Raw genomic sequence first — 12,579 nt, 5'->3', positions numbered from 1 at the left:
ATTTACACGTAATGTAATATAATGAAAACATTATATAATTCTTGAAAATTATAAGAGAGTACATGATCTTGTACGAGAAGGGCTTGGTCGAAGATCATTTTAAAAATAAATTCTTTGCTCGAATCGGCCCGTCCCTGAGTAATCAATATGGCCTCCAGGTCTACGCGGGGCACGCTAGCGTAGTGTAGATATTTCTCCAAAAATCTTTAGAACAAATAGTTTCTGTGATAATGTAATTAGTCAAGCTATTGAAAAGTGTATGGAGAGATATTTTCATGGTGTTTATAATAATATCAGTGATAGTATTCAGTCAGAAAGAGATTTAGAAGGCATTCCATTGCCTCTGTATCTAGTTGCACTTTGCGGAAGACATCGTCAACGTTGCAGTACGATTCGGTAGTCGTTCAGCGTTTAGCGATTAATTTATTGGCCATCGAATTTTATGATGAGGTGGCGTTTTAAGTGTAAGGATTCATAGTTTCCAGTTAATATCTATTATTATGTCGGAGAATAAGAGCAAGGAAGATGCCACGATGGAGGGTTGTCAAGAAGGGGGCGAAGAGGATGATATGGCTGCCGAGAGGGTCGAAGATAAGGTCAGTATCCAACAGATCCTCGAGGGTATGACGAATGAATTTAACAAAAATGTGAGTCCCGTAAAAAGTACAGAAATTAACCGATCAGAGAAGTCAGATCACAAGGAGATCGAAAAACCGGTGATGCCTCTTGACGAAATGCCACCAGATGAGAAAGAAATTACTGGAGCAAAGGATGAAGAAGATGTTCCAATGAAACAGAATGCCGCGGAATCAACGTCGACGGATGAAAATCATAAAGAAGATGAAAATACTGGGAAACAGGAAACTTTGAAGAAGGATAACGGAATTCCGCGTATTGTCCTTACATTCAGGACAATTGACGAAAATACCGATCACGGTAAAAAAACCAAGATATCAAGTTGCTCTTCCAACCTTACTTTAGTTCCTGATGAATTAGCAAATTGTGATCAAATTGGTGGTGTTTCTGTCAAGATTGAAAATTCAGATGAAAATTCTGACACTGTTGAAAAATCAGATTCAGATGAAGGTAGAACGGAAGAACCGGTCAAACAATCTAAAACCAGAGAACCAGAAGGAAATATAGAGGAATCAAAATCACCAAAGGAAGATACCAGTGTAATAACAGAAAATAAAAATACTATTCTTAATGACAAAACAAAGACTGATGAACCAGATACTTCAACAGAACCTGTAGAAAAAGTGGATCAAGCAGACAGTACAGTCCCAGTTACTAGGAAAAGAAGAACAGGACGACCTAGATTAAGAGCACTTAGGTTTCTTATTTTCCTTTATCCTAAATATGTAAAATATTATGCATGATATTTGTAAACATTCTATGACATTTTTAGTGATCACACTGAAGAACCTCCAGGTCCTAAACGTTCAGCTCGACGATTATGTAAAGAAACATTGAAGAGTACTGTGCTAGAAAGCGCAATGGCAAGAAAAGAAAAATCTAATTATACAGAAGAAAATTTACAATTTAAAAAACAAAGGAAATATAACAAACCAGGGAGACCTAAGAAGGTGATACAGGGGAAAGATCAAAATAAACAGTTGCAAGCTAAACCGCCTGACATACGTCAGGAAATAGAGTCTTCTATTTCAGATGGAAATATCACTATTTCTGAGGTAAACTCAACGTTAGAATATTCTAGAAATTCTACCATATCAGAAAGTATTGTAAATGAAACAGTGCTGGATGAGTCACAAAATTTTTCATCCGACTTTGATGGTATGCCGAAATTGTCTCCTATGATAAAAAGCTCAGACTCACAAGCGAAGCTAGGGAACTCAATTGGCAATTCCACAAATGATGACATATCTTTAGCAGATATTGAAAAGCCATTTTTAAAGCCAGCTGCTGGTAGGCCCAAACGAGAAAGGGGAAGGCCTAGAGGAAGTCAAGCTGCGAGGAAAATAGCTAAAGTAGATTCATTTGAAGGTATAAAATGAAATAAAAAATATACGCTTTTATTATACTTTACATAGTATAATTTCTATTATATCTTTTTAGATGGATCTGTATCAGTTGCAGAAACAGGCAAAAACAACGATTATCCTGAAGGTAATATTTCAAAATTTCTTGATATGCGTAATTATCATAAAAGAAGTGATTTTGTTAATTTGTATATAACTCTAGAAGGCATAGTACCTGCTAAAAGAACAAGGAGAAGTATGGTTCCAAGTCCAAGTCCTGCAGAGGGACAAGCTGCAAAGCCAGAATCAACAGCGATTATAAGTGAAGTTAGTATAGTATAGTAAAATAGTACAATTAGTATTTTTTATTCCAGAGATACATGTTTCATTATATTTTTCAGACATATGGTCAATCAATGTTATGTTTATGTCAAGTAAGGTCTCAACTATATGTGACAATCACTGGTTCTGGGGCACCGTTATATTGTACTGCGATAGATTCGATTGATAATAGATTGGTAGGTTGTTGTAATGAAGTTGATAGCAATGATGTAGCAATGAGAAGGCCGAGTACACGTGTTCCTTTTATCATTTTATGTCGAGTGCACAAAGAAAGACTTTTAAGACATAATTGTTGTCCTTCTTGTGGGCTGTTTTGTTCACAAGGAAGGTTTGTACAATGTATTAATGGTCATCAATATCATCGTGAATGTGAAATTTATCCAAATAAAAAGGGTGTTTGTCCTCATTGCGGGAATGAAACTACAGCATATGATGTAATGGTGACCATGAGTGGCTTAAGAAAACCTGTATTCATTCCGACCCGAAAGAAGTTCTCAAAACTGCCTTCTGCAAAAATGAGTTTACCAGGGAAAGGTGATAACACAAAGTTGGCAGAGCGTCCTCCTAGTCCTCTAATTCAAGCAGATGTTATTAAGATACCTGAGCCATCTGTTAATACTGAGAGGCCAGAACGTTATACTATCATGAGCCTTTACACATCTGTAAAGAATGGAGATTTGGAAAAACTGGTTAACGTTTTAGGTACGTTACTGTACCATTTCTGCTTTTAAAATACGAGGAATGGCTCGTAATGACTCTTAATGTTTTAGCATGTGGATACAATGCAAATCATACATTCCGAGATTATGCTCATCGGACTGGTCTTCACATAGCCGCGGATAAAGGTCATTTGTCTTGTGTACATGTTTTGGTACAAGCTGGCGCTCAATTAGACGTGATGGATAGAAATCAGTTGACACCTTTGATGTTAGCCGCTAGTAAGGGTAAAGCTGATGTGGTAAAATACTTAATAAGGATAGGTGCTGATGTTACATTGAAAGGAGAAGATGGTATGACTGCTTTACACATGGCTGCTAAATCTGGTCATTTAGAAGTTTGTAGAATAATTTTGACAGAATGCAAAGCACCAAGAACATTAGTAGGTAATTAAATTTTTACTAAAATAGTGTTATATTGTATGAATTGGTTTAATATTATGTGTAACAATAACTTCTTATGTTCTGTTAGATTCAGTGGATGATGGTGGATGGACTAGTTTAATTTGGGCTTGTGAGTTTTGTCATACCGATGTCGCGCGATTTTTGTTGGATAAGAAGTGCGATCCTTTAATTCGAGATGCAGAACAAAATATAGCGTTACATTGGAGTGCTTTTAGCGGAAGTTCAGAAATTACAGAAATGCTACTTAATGAAGGGTGTGACGTGAATGCTGTCAACGTTCATGGGGACACACCTTTGTAAGCATTTTAATGCTTATATAGTTAAAATAATTAAGTTTTTGTACAATATTTAATGACGTTACAGGCATATAGCTGCAAGACAAGATCAGTATGCAGTTAGTGTTCTTTTATTAGCTCGTGGTGCTAAAATAGGAGAAGTTAATGCTGCAGGGGAAACTGCAGTAAATTGTTGTACAAATGATGGTGATACTATGTCTGCTTTAAGATTAAATGCCAAAGTCAATGAACTTTCTGAACACATGTGGGAAAAAACAATCAAAATATTAACTAAGTAATTATTAGAATGAATATATGTTCATCTTCAGTAGAGTAATAGCGATATTAACGATATGCTTTTAATGATTTATTTTTATAGTGATATTTCACGTGGTAAAGAAACGAATCCGATACAATGTGTCAATGGATACGATTCCGAAGACAAGCCAACAGATTTTCTCTACGTGACTGAAAATTGCTTTACTAGCAATATAAATGTTGATCGTACGATAACGTCCTTACAATCTTGTCGATGCGAAGATAATTGTAGTTCAGAGAAATGTTTATGTGGGAATATAAGTTTAAGATGTTGGTATGATGAGGAAGGAAAATTGATTCCTGAATTTAATTATGCAGGTATATTAAATATGCTGCTTAAATGTAATGTTTCTAATATGTAGAATAAATGTTTAAGTGTTTTATTATTTATCTAGATCCTCCAATGTTGTTTGAATGCAATCCAGCGTGTGATTGTAATCGCATAACGTGCAATAACCGCGTTGTTCAGCATGGATTAACGCAAAGGTTTCAATTATTTCGAACGAAAGGTAAAGGATGGGGACTTAGAACGTTACGGCACATTCCTAAAGGTTCCTATGTATGTGAATATGTGGGCGAGATTATTTCGGATTCTGAAGCAGATCATCGAGAAGACGATTCTTATCTGTTCGATTTAGATAATAGAGTAAGTATCAAACATTTTATATCTGTACAAGATCGAATACTTTAACTCAAGAGATTCTGTACGCGTGCAGGACGGAGAAACATATTGTATCGATGCGAGACGGTATGGAAACATTGCTCGCTTCATAAATCATTCTTGCGCACCCAATCTCTTGCCAGTGCGAGTGTTTGTTGAGCATCAGGATTTGCATTTTCCTAGGATAGCATTTTTTGCAAATCGCGACATCGAGGCAGATGAAGAGCTCGGGTATGTTAAAAAAAAACGATTGGCACGTGAAAATCACGATACATGTATATACTAGTAAACGGCGTTTCATGCTATTTCCTTTGGTTAATAAAACCCACTTCCGATTTGGTTTTGGTTGGCTAATCGTCATCGCTGGTAATTTTGGTTTCTTCGCCTTACTCATTCTCAAAGTCCTGCTTGACTCTTTCGAAACATGTGAGCTTGATATTGTTTCCATATCTTAAAATAGATAAACTGACACATCGAGTATGATATTTATTACTTTATTTTCCTTTTCTCTTGCTGATTTCGAAGATGGTAAGTTTCGTTATACGGTATTTTATTCCAAGAAGGAAAACGTATTATCAGTGTACTGTAAGAATGTTCGAAGATCATGTTATTCTTGAACATCGATTTTCATTAACTTAATTTATTTATCACTGAAGACCAATACGGAATTGTTTGCCTTCAGCTTCGATTATGGAGAGAAATTCTGGATAATAAAATGCAAGTCATTCACATGTACCTGTGGAGCCGAAAACTGCCGATATTCTGAGAAGACTATACAAGTTACTTTGGACAACTATCGCAGAAAAATACAGCAAGAAGAAATGCTGGCAGCTCAATCATCGTAATCCTAAAGCAATTTAGCAAATTCTATACACTTATTTTAGTTATTAGTTTAATGTTTTTCCTTCTTATTACTCGGAATGTTAAATAGGGAATCTCAAAGTTTTTTAACTTGTTTAAAACAATCTTCGTGCGATTTAATCTGTGAAATCGAGAAATGTACAAGTACAAATGGTGATGGGATCTTCGTCGGAAGAATAACTAAAATGATGTTATCTTGCTAATTCGAGCTAAGAAGGAACTACGTTTTTCTTATTCCAGTTCGTCAAAATCGAACATATGTCCATATTAATTTACTCAACTTGACCATATTTTTCCTATTTCTGCCGATTATCTCGTGAGAATATGTCTCGGGAGATGTGCCACCTTACGATTCTTTCCTCTTTTAAATGAAGTAATATGCATAATATATGTTGTTACATAGATCTCGTATATAATGTACGAGTTATAATGGAATGTGTGTTTGTAATTGCTGTAGTTCTGCGAATGATGTGCGTGATTAGGAAAAAGTAAATCGCTGATTGATGTACGTTATGGATGCAGTGCATTCGAAGTTCGTAACAATTGTCATGTTATGATTAAAGTTACGAGTTCGATACTTGCTTATTCAGTTTTATAGAATGATTGTTTATAAATGTTCGTTTCATTACGAACAGCTTAGAATATAAGTACACCTTTTTGTACAAATTATTGATTTTTTGTATAATAAAAGAAATGTAGTTCTTTTCAAGATATATTGTATTTTCGTTTGATTATACTCGTCTGATTTCGACTAAATTCAATCTGCAATACTGATAGTAATAAAAGAAATTCAATTTTGATAAGAAAAGCTACAGCAACAAGTCTGAAGTAATCCACTAGATGTCGCTAGATACTTATTTGATACAATTAACAATAGATCTTGGAAAGATGTTTTGATCAATAATTTGTTTCAAAAACAAGTATCTTTCCCTCTCTCTCTTTCTCTCTCTCTCTCTCTGCCTCCTCCTTTCTCTTTTTATATGTAATGAAAAAGATTTGCAGGTATGAAAACATATCTTAATTATACCATAGATTTAATATTTTATAAGAAGTTGTGTCTAACTGATGATCTAATTGTTACACAAATTAAACTATTGATATCGAAACAATTCATAAGTACAAAGGAAATATAGAATAGACAAAAATATAATCATCTATCATTATAATTTTAATTTTGACTACTGCTCTACAGAATCGGTAAGGTTGAAAATGACATTAAAATGGTAACAAGAGTGGCAAGTCCTTTAACGGTAAGAAATAGATCGGTCGATATATATATCGTATATCTCATATTCGTAAGTGCCATTATTATAAAGTGTATATATATATATATTTATACGATTAAAAAATTATGATTATTTATTATAATTTCTTTCTATGTTAAATCTATGATAAATATGCAAGATTTTAGAATTACAAAATTATACAACATTAAAATGTATTAGGTGTTAAATCTGTGTTGTACATTTCATTTACGACGAAAATTTAAAACTTTCCAAAGGTTTTGTTTTCTATTACGCAGTACGCGTCACTGATCGATCGTCAATTCGTCAATAAAAAGCAAGAGTCTATCTAATACATTTTCCTTAAACGTTGCCTAAATACATGTTTTCCTTAAAAGTAAAGCATGTATATGTATATAACAACGTTAACGTGTTCAACGAATTATTCATACTTTAAATTACTCGTACTTATCATATTACAGTGCGTTCATTTAAATAATACATTCCGATAAATTATACCAAGAAGATATTTGAGATATACGTACCTTTCGGATTCCGGTAGACGAGATTACATATCTAATCCTTGGCTACTCTACGCCGGATCATTTCACTGATTATGTCATTGCACACACACAGGCATTTTTTATATTTCACAAGAATATCGTTTTTTGAAACGTACCTCTTTAAACTAAAAATCTATGGCATAACTTATACGTTTTCTTTCACAAACACTCGCGATTAATCCGATATAGACTTTACGAAACCAAACGATCGATCGCGTTACGCGTTTTGATAACGTTCGAAAATGTTACGCTCGAAGAAAAAGTACGTCGACAGGACGCACGAAAACGAACGCGAGGACATTTGGAGTTCGAACGAGGCAGGTTCGCGCGTTGATTGGTGGAGGGGGGTCTGGCGGTTGGTGCGCAAGTCGATGGTGATTGGCTGTGATGACAGCGGCGGTCGGGGTAGTCGAAATTCAAGCGAAGAAGCGGCAGTTAGTATAGCGACCGTCGAGCGCTTGTAAGCGCTATACGTAAGTAGCTGCGTAGAATTATAGTATAATTTTTGTTTTCATTCGTGTTCCGTTTGTGGGGCAGTTTATCGTCGTGTTTGCCCTTCGTTTTGATTTTTCCGGTACGGTTCGTGGTAGTGATATACGATCTTGTTCTTCGTGGAAACGCGGAATAGGGGGTTCGAGTATCGTTAACAATGTCATATTCCAGCGTTACCGTGATACGTTCTGTGACAGTGAATTAGTGGTGGTGAGCATCATCGAGCACCGATTACTATGATGACCAGCTGACGGATAGATTATTCTTCCACGTCCCTACGGCGTCAACTGGATTGCCAAAAATACTGGAAGGTTAGTGTCTCGCATATATTCGATAAAATGTACGAATCTGTATCATCGGTAAACGAAAAAAAAATGGCAGAATCGGCGCGAATATTAAATATACCCAATGCTGGGTGTAGATGCGTTCGTGTAAATTAATCCTTGGATTTTTGGGAGAAAAATACACGAGAAAACGTTGAAAGACGTTAATGGTTTTCGTGAGATCGTAAAAATTTTTCCGGGAAAAAACTTCGTAAATATAACATCGGTCATGTACTGTCACAGCAAAGAGTTGATCGCTGTTACGTTCCATGTTTTTTCGAACAATACGAGAAACCTTTCACGCGATCTATCATCTGCTATTTTTGTTCGTTCTTTTTTGCATATCGTTAATTTGTTAGTACTGAAAATATCTTTTAATGCTACTTGTTCAGAGAAGCTTAATTTATTTAGTATGCATATAATATAACAGTAATATAGCGATAATAAATAAGATGGAAGTAAGCTTTTATTTTCTAATTTTTCTGGTTAATGTATTTTCTATACACATATACGTATTGATAAATAAGATATGTAACATACTGTAGGCGAAATTACATACGTCACAAGATAAAATAGAAAAATGTTCCGTTTCCACGTTTCACGGAATTTTTCAGCTACTCGAGCGTTGATCAACATATCAGTAATCAAGATTTTACCGTACGTGTTGTGACACGTTCTATCCATTCTAATCTCTGGTTGGAAAATTTGCTCGTACAATCGTGCCACGTTTTATGTTTCCCTCTTGACACCTGTATTTAGTTCGTTCACAGTCGACAGGCTCGAAATTTTGCGCAATTGTACTCTCTTTCTCGTTTCCCCTTTCCCCTTCGTTCGTTCATTTTTACAAACGTTCGGTCGCGTACGAAATTATTTAATCGAAAGCGATCTCTCCGATCGAACAACGTTCTTCGGTACCTTTTGTCGTTCGTCGTACTCGTGCAACAAATAGTCGCCGAGGGTTAACGTCTGAGAACCGTAAAGGAGAGATATCTGATCCGAGCGATGAAACACGAGGCGAGAGAAAAGGAAAAGAGACGGTGATAGCGAAAACACCAGCAGTGTTAAACACGCCAGGGATTTGTTCGAATCGCGAACACTCTATTTGTATCTCGTATTAAGAAATTCGTAACTGCTACGATCGTCGCTTTCTCACGTAGACGGAAATGTTTTACCCTTACCCGTTTCGCTACCATGGTCGAGATATCTCGCGTGTCTGTTTCCTTTTTTTGCAGTTACAACTCTCGCACAAATAAACAAACACGCGGAATATTTCTTTCGTGAATATCTGGTCGTACGAACGATGTTTTGCCTCGGGATAATTCGTACAAATGTAGCATCGGTGACCTTGTCCGTAGTGGTGACGAAGCATTTAAGAGAAGATTTTACTTCCTTCGTAAGCTCACGATACTTTCGATACTTTCTTTGATAGAATATTTAAATAAGAATATGTTGGATACGAACAAGCCTCGACAACGTGTGTCTTTTACGCAGATTTAAAAAAAAAAGACTGCTACTTGAAAATCTTTTTTCGACGATTTAATAAAAGAATCGTGAAATATGCAGCAGAAAAAATGTTTTATCGCTTTCGGCGTACATGTAGAACTAAATAATATCGAAAGCGAATATCGAAATAACAGTTACTCGCGTCGAATCGTTTTTCTTTGCTGCGATTTCCGTTTAAAGTCGCAATAAATGTTTGCGCTCTCTGTTCATTTTAAATAAACGCTCGACAAAGATGCGATAGAACGTCACACACGCGTGCACGGACGAAGGAAAGGCACGGTTGATGTTGGAACAAAGTCATTAGCTTCTTTATAAAAAGTTTTATACGATTCCGCGGTGGAAATGTGAATATTACTATAGCGGAACAAAAGGAGTATACGTGCTCGTAACCCACAGCAAATGTCAAAGCTACCTTATGACGATCTGTCGGGGGGGTAGGACGAAACTGCTTTTCGATCGAGGAAATGTCACGTCGTCGTGTCTTCGTCTCTGTCGCATACGCTTTCCAAAATCACGCATTGAAAGGATTACCGACTGTTTCGATTCTATGTCGATATTTTACATGCAACCTTAGTTTGCCAACGTGCTTTGACGTTTTGAAAATTAAATATTTATACCGCGTTTACCTCGCACGGCTCCCGAAGGCTCGAAAATTTATCAATTTTTTCCGGATATCCGGCGTTTAAGATTCGAAATTCGAGAATAAGCTTCTTAAAAGAACCGTAAGGTATGTCGCGTGATCCGTTGCTTGCCGTACGGAGTCGATCGACGAAACGAATTTAGTCTTCCTCCACTTTCGAACGCGATTAGTCGCGTTTCGTTTGGTGTTCGATGACTCAGGAAGACTTACTTCGCGATATTATCTTGTTGAAATACAACGATATGGATCTTATACAGGCACGTACACGGGCATTTGAACAGGACACTTACACAGGTCATACTCGCTACTGTATAGAGAGTGGGGTCGAAAATCTTTTAAGGGACCATGGGTCACTACGTACAGTCAGTCTGAGAGTAACTGACCAAGTGTCAACAATCCATAAATTCTTCACCTGCACACTTTGTTAATTGTACCGTATCACTCACTTGTATTTTAAATACATTTGGTTCTGTAATTCTGTTTAATAAATATCACCTAATATTATTTCAACGTAAACGTCGTGTCTTCCACAGATTATTTATCTTAACTTTAAGATTAAATCCTAACGTATCTCTTTACGCCTTTGTCCTTTGTTTCGCAATTTATCGCAGTTTATCGGGATTTCTCGTAATTACAAATATATTATTCAATCCGTTTAATCGTCGTTCAATATGTATTATTATCACGAGCCATGTTAAATCGAAATCGAAGGATCTTTATTCGTAAATCGTACGAAGCACGCAGTGCATATGAAAAACGTCGCGTTTGCAGAGCGCGGTCATTAGAAAACTCGAGGTATAGTATCTCAGGTCAGTAGATAAGAAAGTAAGAAGAAAGTCATAGGAAAAAATTGTTCGAAGAATGCGTGCACGCGAGAGCCGAAGCTTTTCTCCCGTGATTGCGATCTTCTCTTCTCTTTCGTCGTGTAAAGCACCAAAGCATGCACACATAATTTGTCTGGAACATCCGGTAGCGACGAGGTGTTCGTCCGTTAACACGCAGATCTTCTCCGATAATCGAAACGACCTCGACAAAGTGTACGAGTCCGGTCTAAATAAAGATCATCGTAGACGAATTCCGTCCTAATTTTTGACCTGGTCGTTTTCTTATTTCTCGGCCTATTTAGATGGTCGATAGGGCGCGATCGAAGGATAAGCGGATAGAGAACGCGCGCGACCCTCGAAAAATTGTCCCGCATGAAATTGAAATGAAAGTTTCACACGCGGTGGAAACTAATTGTACTTTCCTATCGGCTTTTCTATTTCGTCGCTTCCTGTCTAAGTTTCGCACGCAAACTGTTGCGTTTATCTTTTGTTTTTCGTATACCGCTGGTTCTTGCTATCGACGTGTCAAAAGCGGAAAAACACACGGACGACGGTTACATCGATCACTTGATGAAAGGTTCTTCGTAACGGTTACGATTCGTTGGCCTTTCAGCGTACACGAGCGAGATACCTGTATTATACGTGTATTATAGCACTGTGTGTTCGAGATTGATTGGATCAAGCGGCAGCTTAATACGAACATCGTAGTTTTCATGTAGACGCAAAGTTGATAGGGTGCCAAGAAAGAATAGACACGTTTCTCTTTGCGACCTTTCGAAAGCAATAAAAAATTCCATTTTCATGCGAGTCGCGACATTGTCGAGTTTCATCGATTTCGTATTGACCGTATTACGATTGATACGACGACGCACTCTATCGTAATGGACATCTAAATACCGTTCTGCCAATCGTTCGATGCAAATGGACGATCGCGTCGTCCCCGTTGTATTTTCAAGCTGCTGCTTCTCTCGCGGAGGATAGTCGGAACGAACTTAGTTAATAAAACAAAGAACGACGCGTTGGTGGAAGCAACCGGCGAACAAAAGTGCAAAGAAATCCGGGCAGGTAGAGGAGGCGTTCATATTTCATGCATTTTTAAACGAAACTTTGACAAACAGAAGTTTTAATGCAAAGAAAACGGCGGCTGTTTTTATTCCTCGTATATTGTTGAAATCGCGGTTAAAAGGTTGCTCGTGATTCCGTGCACCCGTTACATGGGAAATTGTACTCGCCCGTAGAGCCACGAATATATACAACCACATTGGCAATTGTAAGGCTGCCCAGGCATTGTAATCAACTCTTTGATACCTGATAGTTTTAGATGTTGTCGCTACAAAATTCTAATTCTCTATTCTAGTTCTGTCTTTTCGCTGCATCGTCGTCCAGTCAAATACGATCCCAACTTTCCAGTTGGATCAATCAAACGTGCGTTTTTTGCTCGAAGAAAACGAAGG

General features: G+C 37.0%; 2 protein-coding genes across 25 annotated transcripts in view; both read left to right on the top strand.

Moving 5' to 3' along the window:
- The first annotated feature begins 133 nt into the window (after window positions 1–133).
- G9a (histone-lysine N-methyltransferase G9a) lies at window positions 134–6,270 on the top strand. Of its 2 annotated transcripts, XM_069112938.1 has the most exons (12): window positions 134–1,333; window positions 1,409–2,004; window positions 2,077–2,127; window positions 2,203–2,306; window positions 2,381–3,023; window positions 3,092–3,424; window positions 3,510–3,738; window positions 3,806–4,012; window positions 4,097–4,353; window positions 4,431–4,681; window positions 4,752–4,927; window positions 5,379–6,270. In XM_069112938.1, the coding sequence occupies exons 1-12, from the start codon at window positions 501–503 to the stop codon at window positions 5,539–5,541; spliced, it is 3,843 nt and encodes a 1,280-aa protein (XP_068969039.1). In that variant the 5' UTR covers window positions 134–500; the 3' UTR covers window positions 5,542–6,270. The 2 variants fall into 2 exon arrangements, with proteins under 2 accessions (XP_068969039.1, XP_068969038.1); XM_069112937.1 differs by having other exon boundaries at window positions 2,077–2,306.
- A 1,503-nt stretch (window positions 6,271–7,773) lies between these two features.
- Window positions 7,774–12,579, top strand: part of cac (calcium voltage-gated channel subunit cacophony) — a 108,792-nt gene continuing 103,986 nt past the window's right edge. For 17 of the 23 annotated variants that reach the window (XM_069113398.1, XM_069113416.1, XM_069113396.1 and 14 more), the window contains exon 1: window positions 7,775–8,146. The gene's annotated coding sequence lies outside the window, so the exon portion shown is untranslated. Of the gene's footprint in view, window positions 8,147–12,579 lie in introns of all 23 variants that reach the window. The other 6 variants (XM_069113397.1, XM_069113394.1, XM_069113389.1 and 3 more) reach the window with 2 other exon arrangements.

Source organism: Bombus flavifrons, chromosome 5 (assembly GCF_040668555.2).
Source record: "Bombus flavifrons isolate JBK064 chromosome 5, iyBomFlav1_principal, whole genome shotgun sequence".
Classification (NCBI taxonomy): Eukaryota; Metazoa; Arthropoda; class Insecta; order Hymenoptera; family Apidae; genus Bombus; species Bombus flavifrons.
Note: the sequence above shows the minus strand (reverse complement) of the source record. Positions and strands in the feature narration are given on the sequence as shown.